The sequence below is a fragment of the Betta splendens genome, chromosome 21, assembly GCF_900634795.4.
Source record: "Betta splendens chromosome 21, fBetSpl5.4, whole genome shotgun sequence".
Lineage (NCBI taxonomy): Eukaryota > Metazoa > Chordata > Actinopteri > Anabantiformes > Osphronemidae > Betta > Betta splendens.
Window position 1 is genome coordinate 7,013,666 of NC_040899.1, and position 17,927 is coordinate 7,031,592.

General features: G+C 45.2%; 1 protein-coding gene and 1 long non-coding RNA gene across 2 annotated transcripts; one reads left to right on the forward strand and one right to left on the reverse strand.

Moving 5' to 3' along the window:
• The first annotated feature begins 394 nt into the window (after positions 1-394).
• Positions 395-10,309, forward strand: LOC114847773 (uncharacterized). Its single transcript, XR_003784263.3, has 4 exons — positions 395-812; positions 1,377-1,459; positions 8,731-9,246; positions 9,601-10,309. It is a non-coding gene; the product is annotated as an uncharacterized LOC114847773 (long non-coding RNA).
• Positions 3,058-16,561, reverse strand: cckbrb (cholecystokinin B receptor b). Its single transcript, XM_029137803.3, has 5 exons — positions 16,049-16,561; positions 12,843-13,094; positions 10,890-11,151; positions 10,308-10,435; positions 3,058-9,265 (listed from the first exon to the last, which is right to left on the reverse strand). Exons 1-5 carry the CDS (start codon positions 16,209-16,211, stop codon positions 8,724-8,726), a joined length of 1,347 nt encoding a protein of 448 aa, XP_028993636.1. The 5' UTR covers positions 16,212-16,561; the 3' UTR covers positions 3,058-8,723.
• Positions 16,562-17,927: the final 1,366 nt, after the last annotated feature.

A 17,927-nucleotide genomic window follows, 5' to 3' on the forward strand; every position in this document is an offset into this window, starting at 1 on the left:
TAAACTGTGGCGCGAGTTGTTGTCTTGCTTTTGATGCCTGTGTTTGACCATCCCTGCCTTTTGCTGTCTGTTTATTAGCAAGACTGCCTTTCTTTGCGTGTTGATGCAGATGTGTACAGTGTAACAGTGATACTGTATGGGGTCTTTATGGGGGTCTGTTACTTTGAATAGCATGAAACCGTCTCATTTCACACAACTCCTATTAAAAGTCATTAATACATTATAGTAATAATAAAATAAAAGATCTGAGTACTCACATTAGCGCACCTCCGACATGTGGAGACCACTACAGCTATCTGCAGAGGTCTCTGCCCTGAGCAGCAGGAGTTGGTCCGGAGGTAGTCTTCCAGGAGTTAGTCTATCCGGGAAGTAGTCTGTTCATGGGTTTAGTGTATCCTGGAAGCAGTCCGTCCATGGGCTTAGCGTATCCGGGACTTGATCTGTCCAGGAAGCGTCTTTTCAGGATAGCTAGCTAATTAGTTATGTTGTAATGCTAACCAAAACTTTCCCTTTCGTCACTTTATTTGCTTTATTTTGCTTTTTTACTGTAACTAAGCGTATTATTACCATGTCGCTTATGTCACAGGGGGTGCATCAACTTAGGTTACACGACACCAACTTCCCGCTATTTAACTTTCTCTATCCCGTCGTGTTTTAGTTGGTTTCTTTACGCGCGCGCCCGGCTTCTGCTTGCCCTGGTTCCCGCCCTACAGCCAATAATAATCCAGAACCAATGACGTGACATTTTAACGGCCAATAACTTATTAAAGACAAATCTCTTCCGTTGTCTCAAGCTCATCGTTAAATACAAAGTAAGTCGTTTTATAAATCTATTTTCATAAAAACGTGTAAACAATATGAATTTGAATGAATTATTTTGTCATCAATAAGGTAATGAGATGATGCATTCATTTTTGCAACCAACAAAGGAGTTAATCAGATGTTCTTCCTAGGGGCACAAATCCTCAGCAATTTGTCAAAACATTGTCAGAGGATTTCAAGTGGTTGTTGAACTAAAATGTCACTTCACAGCATGTATAAGAAGAACTGCAGCGTGTTCTTCCCCTGCCTAGCTGTATTATTGCCGTGGCTTCTGCACACCAGAGTGCTGACATTTTGAAAGAACATAAACTCTGAACTTCATTCTGTGATGTTCTTTTATGGTCTTACAAGAGTAATTTCTCTCAGTGCCATAACAAAATGTTTATGTCCCTATCAAATGTAATTTGAGACTGTAATGTATCAACACTGTAAGATTCCTAAGTGTAACAACATTCATGGATTTGCATGTTGCAGTTGTCTTTTCATCTCTGCGCTGCTTGTCTGATGCTGATTGGATCATCCTGTAACTGTGCTGATTTCCTCCTTCCATGCAGTGGACTGAAAGGTCAAGGAAGGTTAAGGAGAGTGATTATTACCGTCCCATGACACGGTGCATGCGATACCAAAAGTCACAAAGGTACGTGATTGCTCATCAGCCCCTCTCACACAGAATAATGTGTGTCATAGCTAAACCAAAGCTTTGCTCAAACCGACAATATCCCTTCAATAATGTCACGGGAAAGGGCTGTGTCAGTGTAAGTGTGTTGCCCCAGATACTGATAGAAATCCAAACCCGGAGTCAAAGGTTTATAAGACATAATGATGCTGCGACTTGTTTTCCTGAGGTATCCTCTATCTCAGGTACATATTTGCAATACAACTGGGTAGTATTGCTCTTTGAATGCCACTGCCATGTGTTACACTGGGATAGGGATTACACTATAGTGTGGCAAAAACTGAGTAAATAGGCCTCCCCTGCTTGTTTTTGAAGCCATCTGTGACAGCGTCACCGCTGTGCTAACACAATGGTTTCACTGCAATGAGTTAGGGGATTCTGCATTTTAATCCCATGCTGTCCGCCTCTGCACTCAGCTTGTGCTTTAGAGATCTAAGGGTCCACTGGGGTTGTCATATTGATGGGGGAAAGAGCCCAAATGCTCTCAGGTGCGTACATACTGTACATGCATGTGTCACAGTGTTATGTTCAACGTGTAAAATATCCTTCACTAAATGTGCGCTTCTGTGTTTGTTTACAACCTTTTCATACCTAGAACAACCTTGCACTTGCTCACACTGCACAATACTCAATAGCTGAGTGGTTGTTGGAGTAAACCCTCACCTACAGTATAGAAACGCAGTAAATCACATCTATCAATTGCAAGTTTCAGATGGTTATATTATTATAAGATCTATTTAACAATGACCTCCAGTAGATCTACTTTAATATCATGTTGTTGTGTAGCATAATTCTGACCTTCTATACTTGCGCTCGAGGTGAGTGCTGGAGAATGTGCAGCAGGAAGTGCAGTAATGACTACTGCAGATAATTGCTCCCATGTTTTTTTAAGTCGTTCAAAGTGCTTTATTTTTATGCTTGAAAACTTTGTCTCCATGACAACAACAGACAAGAAATCTATTCATTTAGACCCCACAAAGGGTTTTGCCATTATTCACAGGTGGAAATGATCTTGCTATCAAGTACGTACACTGAGCCTTAGCATCTAAGTATTTTGTTTGGAAGGCATCCTGTCACTGTTACATAAAACAGATGAAATGAAGTAGATGAAGGTCGAGCTCATTGCTGCCTGTCTTTCATTGCTGTGTGATGAGTCTGTATGTATTTTAATAATTTATCCCCACAGCAAAAATATGGTTATGATATTGGTTTATTTTATGCTATGTTGGGATCCTATACCACAGCTAAGCCCACAATAAATCTTCTTTTGACGCCATTAAGACCACTTTAACTACAGGTAGCATGTACTCTAAGCAAGAGAATGGGTCATTGGCAACGCCTGTGCACTTTACCTTCTCAAGTTTCAGCGCTGCCTCAAACAACAAGCTGAAAGCCAAAAGTGCGTTCAAAGGAAGTGGGATTCACTCAGATGAGACCTGGCTGCATGAATTTGTCCCCCTCTGAAATGGTCAGTAAAGCACTTTTACATTTATAAAAAGCATTTAAAGTGCAGACAAAAACCACTTATAACCGCAGCACAATGGCAGAGTCTAAAAACATATGATTTCACACACTTTATTAGAATTTATTAGAACATTACACAAGAAGCAAAAGCGTATGCTAGCTGGACAATCACTCAGTTGTACATGGACTTGGAAATTGTTCATTGTGTGTGTGTGTGTGTGTGTGTGTGTGTGTGTGTGTGTGTGTGTGTGTGTGTGTGTGTGTGTGTTTACAGTGATTTTATTATGGTTTATGACTTTGGTTCTTTCTCCAAAACACACTGACACGCAATCATCCTGAAATATACAAACGCAAACAAGGTGACAGTCGTCCCTACAGATACAGCAATGCTTGTCTCTTAAGACAGAAACAATGAACAGTGTGTAAAAAGAATCATAATAGCAGTGAACCTGCATCGTCGCGAGGGAGGTAGACCTGTTGAACCTCCTCCGCCTGGTGAATAAACTACAAACTACTCAGACCACATTAAACACATAAGGCCTTACAGCATCATACTGTATGTAGCAGCACAAACCAGCACTGTTGAAAGCAGCCAAGAAAATTACATCGAACATTTTTAGTTTCTCATTGCTTTAAGGGTTATATTTTCAATGAGCTCTGTTTCAATAGCATGTATTGATGGATATTTATCCATGAATATCTATATATGCAGAGTTCTTGCCATAAGCCATACACACAGACCAGTGTGTTCATCACCAGCTGTGACTCATGTATCCACACAGTACACAGTAAATGCATGAGTGACACACGCACACCAGGACGCAGACTTGCAGATATTGAGCGTTTAACACATACTTAAGGCAACGGAGGCCGGTGAACTGCAACTGTTGGAGAACATCTAAACGTGACCTTGTTTGCTTCTCTCACCCTCGCATGAGCCCACGGCTCGAACAAACAGCTTGGCACACTGCTAGGTTCAACATGTGTCACTGGAACATACCAACTCCTTATTTACACAACGTCACGAAGCAAAGATTATAGCTATATATTTAATTTTAACACCCCATTTCAGTGTATTTCAGAATATTGTGTGTGCAACAACAACACAAATGAGCAGTTACATGCACAGATATGAAACGACACGGTTCATATTCGTACCTTGCTACAAAAGGCTTTTTGTATCGTATATGGTATATTGTCACTGACATTCACAGCAAGATGGCTGCACTAATCCAAAATCCACCCAAGAGACAGTAAACGCCAACGCTGATGAGACAATACCCAGATGGTTAACTCCCAGACAACGCGCTTTTTAATCTTCGTGTTCCACAATATTATTTCTACACCGCCACATGAATCATATCAACATTCTAGCTGGAATATTGAATAAATCATCATTATATTTCAACCGTGGTGACTATATTAGAACATACTTCAATCTGGAACTCACTGCACTTGTCATGAGAGCTGTCACTTCTGCTTGTTGTGATGAGTGAAAAACAAAAAGCCTTGTGACAGCCTGAAATTAAACTATTGTTTGGCCAGAAATGAGCTTCTTGTTTTATAAACCCGTGCAGAATAAAGACAATGCTGCATTAAAGTACCAAAGAGACAAACCTCCAGAGTTTTAGTTTACAAAAGTACAATACTAACCAACGCAGTGTTGCATTGTGCCTTAATCTTATGGCCACTTGTAGACAGGCCATCTCAACTTCTAGTTTTAGTGATAGTTTAAAACAGTTAGTACATTTTAAATTAGACTAAAGCTGCAGTAAATGCAAGTGGGATGACTGCCATTACAGTAACACAACAGTAAAACAACAGTAACACAACAGAGTAACCCTTTGGATGGGGTTATTTAAATTCATTTTGCACAAAAAAGGACCAATTTTTAGCAATAAAATATATTTGCAGTAGTAACATCCCTATAAATACTTGTCTGGTTTTGTGTTGAAGGTCAGGGAGATATAAGAACATACTCAGGACCACAGTCCTTCATAGCTGCATCCAAAATGTATTTATTATCTGAAGCAACCACAGGTAGTCACAAACCCGTGCTCCTTATGCCCTCCATTTACTCTGAACTCCTGCTGTTGACGCTAGTGATTCATTCACTGAAAGAAATGCTGCCTCTAAACACGATCCAGGCAAAAGGAAAACAATTTAGTTTTGTATATAAACATAAATTCTAGGAGACAAAGTTTGGCTCATGTGATGCATATTCCTGACACTTAAATTGCAATTTACTTTCTGCAATCAAGCTCTATTTAAATATTTATTCCAGAAAAAGGCTACTAGTTGCGTCTTGTGTCTTACTGGAACGTGAAGATAAATTACACAGCAGGCAACATGGGGTCATTACAGGGCCAACGGGATTTTGTCCCTTAGGCTAAACCTAATGTGCTAACGGGACAAAAGGAGGAATAGAATCTCTTACTTGATGTTTCAGTGAAAGAAAGGAATAAATACTGAATCACACTACTGCAATTATAAAATACCTGCCCCTATAAAATACAAGTACTACTAATCTAAGTGAAAGCAATGCATTTAGCGCATTTAGGCAGATAATCTGTATCCCACTGCCAGAATATTCAGGTACCGTAAGGCCATTTATTTGCCATCCAAACTATTTGTTGTTTCTGAGTGGATTAGTCCTAACTGTGCTGCCCAGTCTGGCCAATTTACTCATATCAAACAATTCTGATTCAGCTTAAACGGCCAAACCCCCGGACAGCGTGCTTATCACTGACCAGCAGCACTTCCCCAGAGCACATTTCTCTGTGACACCTGTGTCCAACCGTATAGCAGCATTTAGCGTCGCGCCCATGAGGATGCTCTGCAATCTGAGGAATGGGGAGCGTTTCAGCAGAGCCCAGCAGACATATGACTGAGATATAGGCACCCATAATGTTAAAATGTCTCTACAAGCATGTCAGTAGGAAGCTGGAATAAGAGTAGTTGAGATTGGTCGACGCAACCAGTCTAGCATGTGCAGTTCAGTTACAGCAGCAGCAGCAGCAGCAGCATTTGCAATGATTGATTACAATGAGATAGTACTCAGCATGCTCCTATTAAATGTTTAGTATATTCACAGACTATTCTGCAACATTGATTATGCAAATAAGCTAATTCACAACTGCTACAACCATAACTTTAAAGCTGCAATACATTCTCTTTGGCAGCGATACGGGCCGTTCCCAACACTAATGACAATACTGACATAACGTAGACAGTATATTGACACAAGTGAACAAAATGAGCAAATGTGTTTTACATGTTCAGCACTTCCAGGGCAATATCAACATGTCTGCTGTCACACAGTGAACATCCTCATATCCTGTAATGGCTGTCCTAGTCTCCACCGACTCCCGAGGGAAATATCAGGGAACTGCAGTAGACTCCACGTTCACCTTCTAACTTGGGCCGTCAGCTGTTCAGTGCTGAGTAGATACTGTGCCGTCAGCTGAAGTGATGAAAACGGCGAGCTGCAAGATACTGTAACCAAAACCGTGGCCTACAGAAGAGAGAATGGTTTGAGGGGCAGGAGGGTTTAGATTTACCCTCATGATTACGCCTTTACTTTTGGTTTTACTGTCTGTCTGTCTGTGAACGAGCCATGTTGTGTAAAAATATACGTCAGGGTAATTTGTTAGTTAGTGTTCCTATTAGTGTATCACTTATTTATTGAGAAATGTTCAGGGGTTTAACAGCTGTCTACTGGGAATGCATCATTGTAAGCTATTTTTATAACACGCCTTCCTTTGAAGAAGGGAAATAACAGTTTCCTGGCGTCTGTCTGTAGCTGCCTGTCAGCAGGTGTGGAATGACCAGTTTGAGCTGAAGGACGCTGTGTTCTGTGTGTGTTCGTAGAAGTTCGATGGGGAGCCAGTCACACCGGCCTCTGTGGCACCACGGGGTAAACGGCATCTCACAGGTTTCTAGGAAAATAAAAAGCACCACTCACAGACAACAACACAGACAGGACAGTCTGTGAAACTGTACTAGCGGATGCATAGATGCCTCTCGCGTGCTGTTTACTGCAAAACCATGTACCACCGTGACCTCAGTTTGGTTTCATGAATGTGCATATTTAGAATCAAAGCCATGGATGAACTATGAAGTCCATCTGTGATACCAGAGCCTTGTCCTTCATATCACAGCAGAGGGATGCCGGCGTTGTTCTGTCTGTGCTTCAGGTATACAGAAGCACGAGTGCCTAATAAGTATTTATGTAAGTATAGATTTCTTTACTTATGGTCCCTGGAGGCTTGAGACAATAAAATTCAATCACAACAAACCACACAAGCTGCAGGCTGATGGAGGATCTCCCAAAAAGCCTTCACAAATGCAGGTCGTGCATCTATTAGCGGGGCGACTGACAGCTCTGTGCTCCGGTGCACTCACTGAAATGCGCTCATCCTCTCAGCCCGGCAGGTTCGAGGATGTAACGCAATTACGGCGAGATGCGGATGATTGAGGGGGACCAAGGAACAAACTGGCTGCCGTTTCGTAGCTGGCAGGTGAGCGCGACGCGGACAGGAAGCCAGTGGGCTGATTCCTAAACAGTTTAGGTGTGGAAAGTTACTGCAGGGAGGCAGCGAACGCCGGGAGCATGTGAGCACTGAGATGGAAACAGCTTGTTGTTCAATTATACTGACAATAGTCCAAACTTATAAGCACGACTAAAGCAATTTAACCTATTAATGTAAATGATTTATGATGGATTATTACTCGTCAGAGAGAAACAGAGTCACAGTGAAAGATCCCTCTCCAAAGACTAAAACACACAAAGGTTCACGTTAGGTTCCCTGTCACAGTACAAGGCACCGCTGCAAACTGTTTACGCCAGTGAAGCGTTTCCTGTGGAGCCTCGTAGACTGGTAACCTACTTCCCCTCTGCATGATGTTCCCCAACGTCTGAGCGGAGTTTCGGTTCTGCTCAGAAGTTTTTTAATCTCCACCTCGGAGTCTTTACAACGTGCTTGTGATTTTGGTGCCTGTGATTCATAAGGCAAATCGACAGCAGACAAATACAGTGTTAATTAGCAGGCACTTCGTCCACAAGGCAAATTCATAATCCTTATTAACACAGGAACACACAACATCCACTCACTGGCCATGTTATTGAGTGCACCTGGACACTTTAGGGCAATCTTAACTAGCTTCCTATTGTTTTTAGTCACAAAGCTGATTATCACAGTGGGTGGCCGAGTCATCCTGGAGCACATTATACAGTATTAAGGTGTGTTTCAAATGTTATTGTCATCATACTGTATGTCACACGGTGGACCTCAATAACAAGTTTGAAAACCTTTCTGACAGTTTCAATACTAGGAAATTTACGGCAGATCGCTGTATTGGATGACATTAGAGTGTGCAGGTGTGTCTGATAAAGTGACCATTGAGTGTAAAACACAATTTTAAAACCACACAGCGGGGTATTTCTTATTTCTTCCTATTTTCTACTGGCGGACAGCCTCCCTCAATGTGACATTGGCCCACTGTAGGAGAGGCTGCCTGCAGGTGCCTGTAGTTTTCTGTGTATCTACAATCTAAAACTGCTTTCATGAAATAATCTCTACATGACTTTACTCACAGTCATGGGTGAAGCATCTATACTGCTACATTACAGCATATGGCCCGTTTTTCCACATCACACCACTGTCACTATTAACACAGAACTGGCCTAAAGACAAAGGATGTGGGATGCTGCGTTGCCGTAGTAACCGTCTCCTCTGGATTGTGCCTACGTCTATCTGCCTCAGCAGGTTCCCATGGTGCTGACTGTAGTGTAGCTGAACTTGGACATGGAGGCTCCTGTTGCCATACCATCCTCCTCGTTGTCCCGAAGCCCGCGACGCCGATGACGTTGGCACGGCGCAGAGCAGCACGAGAAGGTGGAGAGCAGGGCCTTGCGGAAGCGTGTGTTCATGAAGCAGTAAATGATCGGGTTGACGCAGGCAGATGTGTAAGACAGCAAGTGGATGAACGCGATGGGGGGCCCTGAGAGGAGGCGCTTGGCTGAGGTGTCGTCGAACGCTCGCCAGGTGTTGGCACAGTACAGGGGCATCCAGCAGAGGAAGAACAGGACGACGATGACCACCAGCATGCGGATGACTCGCTTCTTAGCCTCCAGTTTGGCCTCGGACGTGTTGCTGCGCGGCCGCTCTGCCTTGATCGCCCTGCTCGACGCAGCCATAGTGGACATCTCCATCGAGTGCGGCCTCTGGACGACGTTAACATAGCAACCGTCTCCATCGTCACTGCCGCTGGACACAGTGGAGGTCAGACCATTCTTCACATCTAGTAAAAGAGCAGAGTATGGTCCACCTTACAGTACTAGAAGGCCCACTGCAGATGATTTAAGCTTTGAAATATCCAGCAATTACAGTAAGATCATGTTTAAATGTTTGCTAAGCCGTTCAGTGGAAACAATGGTGCAGTAGTAATAGCTTTTCTAAGCAGATGTCCTAGCACAGCCTCTACACAGACGAGATTATTATTAGATTGAACACGAATAAACTCAGAGAGGCTGTTCTAAAATCTCACAGGAAGTTCTAGATCAGTTTTCCTGTAATTTCCTGTTTTTACTTCATGCACATTGTCCCTCTAGCTTTTCTTTTTTTCTTTTTTTTTAGACAACCTCAACCTCGCTCTCTCCAGCCAAACAGATGGTGATGTCCAAGCCAGCAGCTGTCGGCCAATTCCATCCCCTAATGGACCACCAGTGAACACACGCCACGCTGCTATCAGCCCAGACGTGCTGTCCTACTGTATGTCTACAAAAGGTTATGTGTCAGTTAACCTGCACACATTACAGTGATTGTGATTGCACTAACAAAATCATTGTGATTAAAATTAAATTGCTATTGGAAGAAATATAAAGAGGCTGGTTGGTAGTGCAGTAAATAAACTGTGTGAAGCCAACACTGTAGCACGTTTCTACACACACTGTGTTACACAAATGAGTTGTTCCGTCTAATAAAAACGCTATTTGTGTCCACATTTGTAACGCGCTTGACACAACTGTCCTCATAATATTGACATTCAAGTCTTGTGTGACTCATACTTGAAAATGATTTCTCTTTTTTATTTCCTCTGAGAACCCTCTCAGGTCATGGCTCCAAAAGGTTCGGCACAAATACCCTTATAACCAAATCAGTCAGTGTTGATGAGACAAGGTGACACATTGACACAGCACTGGTGAAAATGTTTTGTTGAGTCATTGCGAGAATTAGCCATGTTTCACTGCTTTACCCCTTCACCTCTGAGACATGAATCAAGGTTTTACACTGTTGGTTTCTCTGCAGCATATTATCCACGTGTACTGAACCACTGGACTTACCAGTAGAGTCTTTATTGTGGCCCATCTCAAACTGGATGCCTCTGTAAAGTTCCCTAGAGATCAGGCCATAAGCCACAATCATCACCACCCCTGGGATGGCAAACAGCACGAGGAGAAGCAGAACGTACCTAAAGGAGGAGAGAACATCACAACCTTAGTGTAAAAGGAATGGAGACAAACGGGCGGATGGAGCAGCTGCACGTGCATGTTGTTGTTTTTCAGAAAGATTCAAGTGAAATACATGTTATCCTTTAAAACTGTAAATAAAAAAACAACTCGTGTTTACTGTGTTTCCAGAAAAACAAAGAAATGTTCCCACTTTGCTCAGTGAATCAAATATAGCACTAATACATTTGAGATTGAGTCTAGTACCCACACAGAGATGAATGAAGCCATAACACACACACACACACACACACACACACACCAATTAGCCCAAAGCATGTTCCAGCTAGACTCCAAAACAAAAACACACTCAAACAGCCGTCTGTTCTCTTCGTCTGCCTTAACGTTGCCACAAAACCGTCCCATAATTCCAACGTACTGTACGTGACATGTCACACTTGTGACCCGCACCCTCACCAGGTCTGCTCCGCCGTGGCGAGCGGCCACTTGTGGCGACACTGGTGCGCGGTGGTGTTGTCGGGCTTCTGGTACGGCTCCAGGTGGCTGATGATGGGGTAGGGGATCATGATGGTGAAGGCCAGCACCCATGTGGCGGCGATGACCCGGTAGGCGTGCGAGCGGGTCTGCCACACCCGCGACTTCAGCGGGTTGCAGATGGCGCTGTAGCGCTCGATCGCTATGGCGACCAGGCTGAACGTGGAGATGCTCACCGATACGCCTGAGGGAGAACACACGTGCCATTTTAAACCAGCAAGCCAACATCAGCGCCACAACCTGTTCATGGACATCTTTCATGAGATGGATGAGATGTTATTACTGCTCTGAATGGGCTTTTGGGCCTCAAGGTGCTAAAAAGTAACAAAAACACACTTGTTGATCCTCACATCATATCTGAGAACAAAACGCCACCATGTGCGGAGACTTCCTTACAAATTAATATAGCGAAAGCCGGAGGGTGGGGAGACTTATCAGAGTGGTGGAGGAAATCATGTTGGCTGAGGCCCTCCGCTATCTGCCATCTCCCTTCTGACTGAGCAAGACGGGAAATTACTCTTTACCTCTTGTAGTCATGTCCGCAGCAGGAACACACACTTTATGTGCATGCGTCTGTATTTGTGTGTCAGAGCCCAGGGGTGCATCGCGTTTTCTGTTTACAATGGAAAAGCTATGGAGCTGACGATGGGGCTGCAAAGAGCATCAATCTGCATCCTAGTGATGCTATGAGTCAGTGCTGTACATTAACCAACCTCTACTCACCAGCAAAGGAAGATGTAGAATGAGCAAAATGGTCATGGGAATAAGGAACTAGATGTACAGTGTCCAGTAAAGTGAACAACCTCCACTAAGAACGTGCTCTCGTCTGCAGCTTCTTGATTGCTGCTTGTTTCCATGCTTCATGTGAACAGGTGAAATAAATCAAAGCGGGGGCTGAATGGGGTTTTATTTTAGCAGCGCTATAATAGGCTGCAGTCCCAGTGGCCATGCGGCGCGGCCCTCTTTCATCTTCTGCTGGACGGACGCTTTGCTCGGGGTGAAATGGAACTGATTAACTCGATCATCAGTCTGAGCGGATTCAGTTTCTATCCAAATCAGAAAAAGATCCTGAGACCGCGATGGTTTGGGCAGAGGTTCGTCGATGCACCTGTGACGAGAGCCTGGACTCGATGAAAGAGTAAAATATGAAACCGCACACGCGTGAACGTCTAGACGAGCGGCGAGTACTGTAATCGTGGTTCATCTAGAGTATCAGAAAGAAAAGCTGCTTAAAATTCATGGGCAAACAGAGGCTCGCCTGACATCTGTGTGGCTGCGTATCTAATAATAGAATGCACCGGCAACGGCGAGCACAAATGTTTCACTCATCACATAAAGATCAAAATTACAAGATGCTGAGTCATCGTTAGGGCAGCGGCAGCGCAGCTCCTGATCATTAGTCGTCTATAACGGCATCTGGCTGCTCTCAACCTGCTGCTCCAGCTGAAATCTAATGAAGGCTGAATATTTGCGCCACATTCTTCACCTTTACCCTTCGCTGTTGTCCCTGATAATCATCCCCAAACTACTCCACCGATTGAAAATTCACAGTCGTAGTCGAACTTTTAACTTTCATCCAAAGGTGACGACCTGCTCGGCGAACTCTGACCCCGGGGGACTGAAACCTTGCTAAGCTTCCTGAAATTGTTAGATTAAGGCAAAGGGTTACAGCAAAAAGATTATGGGTCACATTTGGAATATACATGAAGCTACTGTACTGTATGTCTATATCACTAGTTTCCCCATAAGGCTCAGTTTTTATTTATAACATCCATAGATATAAAGTGTTATGAATCTACTGTCATATCCCTGTGATACAGTGTGATTAACACCTATGAGTTTCCTCCCTTCCCCCAACACTCCCCCCTTTCTCACCCATGAGGTAGGACACTGTCTTGCACATGGCGGCTCCGAAGATGAAGTCCTTGAGGATGCTGGGGATGAGGGTGAAGGGCATGCAGAACACGGCCATCATCAGGTCGCTGACGGCCAGCGACAGCAGGAAGGTGTTGGTGACGGTGCGCATGCGCTTGTTGGCCGTCAGCACCACGATGATCAGCAGGTTGCCCGCCACGCTGAGGAAGAAGATGAGCGCGTAGAGGAGGATGCGCAGCGTGTGGTCCTCGTCTGGAGCAGGGAGAGGAGGAGGGCGTTAGAGGGTGGTTGCAGTCACACGTAACGTGGCTGTGACGCTGCTTGTTGCCCCCATTCCCCTCACTTTCTGCTGTTACCCGTCCTTCAAAAGACACACAGTAAGTAGAGTAGGTGCATGTAGTCCGTATATAAGAGCAGGGAGATAGTTTCTGTATTGATTTCCTCTGAATATGCTTTCGTACCAGCCTTAGTGGGATGAGGTCCCAGCTTGGTCAGCAGAAGTCCCTAAGCGACTCCCTCTCTTTCATCTCGCTCTCTCTCTCTCTACGACATGTGGCTTCACCATCTGTCTCAAACACTTCTATGCAAATAAAAAGCAATCACGTCCAATACGGGGACAGAACATCGGGGCGTCTTCACAAGACGGCGGCTAAACCGGAAAGTGAGTGTGTGTATGAAAATGTGCAGTGGACGGGCCTCGTCTTTATTACAGACGCTCTCTCTCTCCGGACTAATGGGATACGTTGCACTGCCTTCAGCCTAATCAAAGCCGATGAGCTTTCCCGCGCTCCGACTGGCTCCTTCGGGCCGGAGTTTCTGATACCGAAGCTCCTCGAAGGCGCCGGCGATCGGAGGCGTTTGCATCGATCACCAGCGTCGGCTCCAGTCTGCTGCACGAAGAGGGAACTCTTCTGTGTTACATCAGTTTATCAGTAGATGTGAATCTGGTGCAGGATCAACACAAGAAGCTACAGAACTAAAGGCAAATACAGGAAATCCCAAAATGCATCCTGCTGGTGTGTCACAGCAAAACACAACTTAGCAAAGTCATTAGAGAAACCAGCAGCGACCATTTGACGGGGTTTTGTTTGCACTGTGCTCCTCCAATTATTTAGAGTGCTCCTGTATTCTCGGTTCAGAGGCCAGATGTGTGAAGGGAAGCCGAGCTCATTCATGAGGCTCCATCACACAGGCCGCGCAGGCTCACGAGGGGCTCGTTCACAAACACATAATTATTCAAGTCAAGAGGTGACTGCGGTGGGTGTAAAACAGTGGCTGAATTAATAATCGGGTTCACATTCCGTGAATGAATATTTAGGCTTTCATCCGTTTCGTCCGTGTGCATGTTGTTCCCCGCTGCACCTCCCAGAGGAGCTGGACTCCTCCCGAGCTCCTGCTAAATGTCAGCGTGCTGAGTGCCGTCCTCGTCGCCGCGCCGACCACAAATCCCTTTCTGGTGAATGACGGTCGACGACGCGGGTCCCCGGTGCCGGCGCGGTGAGACGAGGAGGCGTGAGAGACGAACGGGAGAGAGGAGGAGAGCGGATTCTGTCTTTGTCCAAAAGCCCTTCATCAGGAAATGCTGACAATTGCTCTTTTCTACTGTCACACTCAAAGTGATGATCATTTGATGATCAGTGAGTTTAAAAATATATGGGTGCACCTGCACTAAATATAGGCTAACAGTGTCTGTGTCAAGGGTGGAGCCAGTATCTGTGGTGGAAATCTCACCCAGCAGTCAAAACGCTGAAACACCACTTAGATTTACAATAAATGTGTAGATTTCACACCTCCAAAGTAAAACTCTAGCAAGTGAGCGCCGTCTTTGCGCAAAACGTGTGTTGCAGAGAGATTTTATAAAGACTTATGGCACACGACAATAGCTAATAAAAACTACAAAATGAAAAAAACTACTAAAAGTGAAATCCTGCTGGGAAGAATGAAATCCAGCGCATCCTCTGCGCTCCTGTATCGGCCCCGACGCCCGGTGTAGTGAGAAATCAGTGTGACTGATTGGCAATATGACTGTGACTAAACCCCATCGCCATCAGAAACCCGGGGACGGACCGAGAGACGAGTACAGTGAGCGGAGGTGATGGAAAAGTAATCACTTTCTGGAGCGAGGGGTTAGAAAGCGTGATGAGGGGAACTGCACAGCGGCCTCATCTTTCTCCTCAGGTGGATGCGCTGCTGTGGGAATGCAAAGCAGGGGGAGAAGCCATAATCACCGCGCGACACAGAACGTGGGCGAAATCATTTAATTTAATAGCTGCCTAAAAATGGATTAAGCCCCAACTTAACCGCGCGGCCGCACTTTTCGCCAGACATGAGACACAACAGTCCTCATCCGACGCCGTCACGCGCGTCCTCGGCGGATTCATAATTGGCGGCGCACTGGTTCCGCCCGGCGCGCTCCACCGCAGCGCTGGGAATTAGTCATCGTCACGGGGACGCGTGCACGTCGGCTGAGGTGCGGGTGCGAAGGACGGGAGACGCGCAGAGTGAGTCGGAGACGCTTGGCGTCGCTCGCTGGGGACTGACCTGTAAACAGCCTGTAAAAAGCGCAGTCCGCTGGATGAGCGCCTAAAAACACCGACACAACCGTCTGGCACGAAAACAGCACGTGTTGATTGACAGCGCAGAGGGTCGTATTGAACCTCATTGGCTTCAGGGGCTTTTATCATGTATACGAGCGCAGATATGAAGGCACCTGGCTTTTTCATTACCCATAAACGCTGTCTGGCCCAGATTTGATCTCGGGCGGTGGGTTTCTGCCTCGCTCCTCATCCCCGCTCTCTGCTCTGTCGTCTGTCCGGTCACCGCAACTTCAGATGAAAGATTTTCTTTGACGATAACACAAAATATGCCCGAGCCGGACGGGCCTCGGTGGAGAACGGGCCCGGCACATCTGGATGTCATCTGTACGCTGCTCGACCATGCTTCAGTTTGTGACGCTCGTTAGAAGCAGGATTACAAGTGATTTAAACAACAGGAAAAGCGGGAATCCAAGCTTTCAGCCCAAACTATGTTCATACTGTACGTTATCAACACGAATTATGTCCAAACAGAGACGCAGGAACTTCAAGCTTTAAACAGACCAACAGGCTGGCGTTCACCGTCACGCCCTTGTTTTAATGCATCCACGCCTCAAACAGCAGACTCGCTGTCAGGACTCCTGTGGAGCGGCCTCCCGCGCGTGGACTCACCTTTGTGCCTCAGACGCTGAGGGATGAGGAGCGTGGACGCGTTGCCGCACGTGGCGTTTGAGGCGTCCGGGCTCCAGTTAACGGTTCCGTTGTGCCGCGCGTCAGCCTGCGTTCCGACGCACTCCGGGGACCACGATGACTCATTTCGCACGTAGAGATCCATGGTTTCTAAATTAAACGTTGTCTCTGCGTTCAGAAAGAAAAGTTCATCAACCTTCTCTCAATTTTCTTTTGCGTCTCCAAAGTGGCCAAATAAACGGACTCTGCATCGATGGTCCATTTCACGCCTGAACAAGTGGCTGTCGTCAAATAACAAGTTAGCCAAAAAAAATGAGAAGAGAAGGAGAAAAACAAAAACTCGCTGGTTGGTTTTCCTGACGTTTACTTTTTCTCCTCAAACGCCTCACTTGGTATCGCGAGCGTTCAGCGTGGATCCGCGCGCGCCGGGCTGCGATGGAGCGCGGCGCACTGCTGCACCTTCTCCAAACGAACCGCACGCAGGGAGCGACTGAGCGCAGAGTGGAGCGGACGATTAATGTACTGTGGGGTGGGTGGCGTGTGTGTGTGTGTGTGTGTGTGTGTGTGTGTGTGTGTGTGTGTGTGTGTGTGTGTGTGTGTGTGTGTGTGTGTGTGTGTGTGTGAGGACACTGGGTTGTTGGACAGTTGTATTATTGCCATTCAGCCTAATTCAGACCTCACGTAGCCGCTTTATTGTTTTGTCAGTAAACTACACCTTTAATACCCTGACGTCTTGTGTGGTTATTGGGCTTTTTACATCTAATTTGTTGTGGCGTAAAATAAACAGATCCAGTTTTGTGAGCTGGGAACATTGTGTGACTGCGACTTGACTGGAAACACCATAGCGGTCTGGCTATGATGATATAAATTGGCTTTTAACTCGTCGTATATAATAACAACTCAACTCATATTTGAGATCTTATTTTTATTATTATATTTTTTAATAAACTAAACTGCTACTAAAGTTTGATGGCATTGTAAATAAGTGGGACTGGGACCACAGAGATAAATGACTTACGTTTTGTTCGTACTCTAGGTTTGTGTGTCAGGGTAGGTAGTCAGCTGTTTGTTTGTATAGTCGTCGCTTATGTGTGATTTTAGATGATCTCTGTTCTGGTTTTACAGTCACACCACCGCCCTCTTGTGGAGCATCGGTGCATTGCATGATTCAACACGTGGACAGAGCTCTGCATTATGTTGAATGTTGGGCAGAATATGACAAATAATAAATAGAAGCGTTTACCAGCAAAAATTCCTCATCTACCATAAATGCAGCATTTACTCTATTTGTAATTTTGTTTATGTGTAAGGTGGAATCAGCGCCTTTCCAACCTTTCTACTTAAAACACGTCATATTGGACGGTAGTGACAAACAACCTATTTTACCATTTGCCATGGTTGTGCTGATGATGCTGAAAGAAAACAAATTCAATTTTTTTCATATTACAGGAAGTGAAGCCCTGTCAGGATGCAGGGTTCGAGCACACTCTGCTCGATCACGTCTGATCAGTAGTTTCTGTCCACAGGAGCGCACTACTACCTCCATCGCTTCCTTCCGGTGCCGCAGCCGTCAAGACCTTTAATAATGTCAGGACCGGCTCTACAGTTAATTACACATCAAATGACTCATTAAAATCCCTCCATCATCTAATGATATAAATAAATGGCAGAAATTGCCCTGACCTCTCTTCAGTCCTGTGTTGCCATGTCGACAGCAGTGTCAGTGTGCTGCATGTTTCAGAACCGAGTGAATATAAACATCAGGAGGAAACAGGAAAACACATGTGACTGCATTGAAATGTCCTATGCTGTATAATATGTTCCAGTGATCATTAAATTAGGTTAGATGCCTGTTCTCGCT

What these genes read in the sequence shown, in the direction of transcription:
- cckbrb (XM_029137803.3), bottom strand. Translation starts at nt 16,211, where the DNA reads ATGGATCTCTACGTGCGAAATGAGTCATCGTGGTCCCCGGAGTGCGTC. An exon ending in TCAGCGTCTGAGGCACAAAG is followed by an intron (nt 13,095 to 16,048) that starts GTGAGTCCACGC and finishes TCCCTGCTCCAG; the next exon opens with ACGAGGACCACACGCTGCGC. An exon ending in GCCACGGCGGAGCAGACCTG is followed by an intron (nt 10,436 to 10,889) that starts GTGAGGGTGCGG and finishes CTCCTCCTTTAG; the next exon opens with GTACGTTCTGCTTCTCCTCG.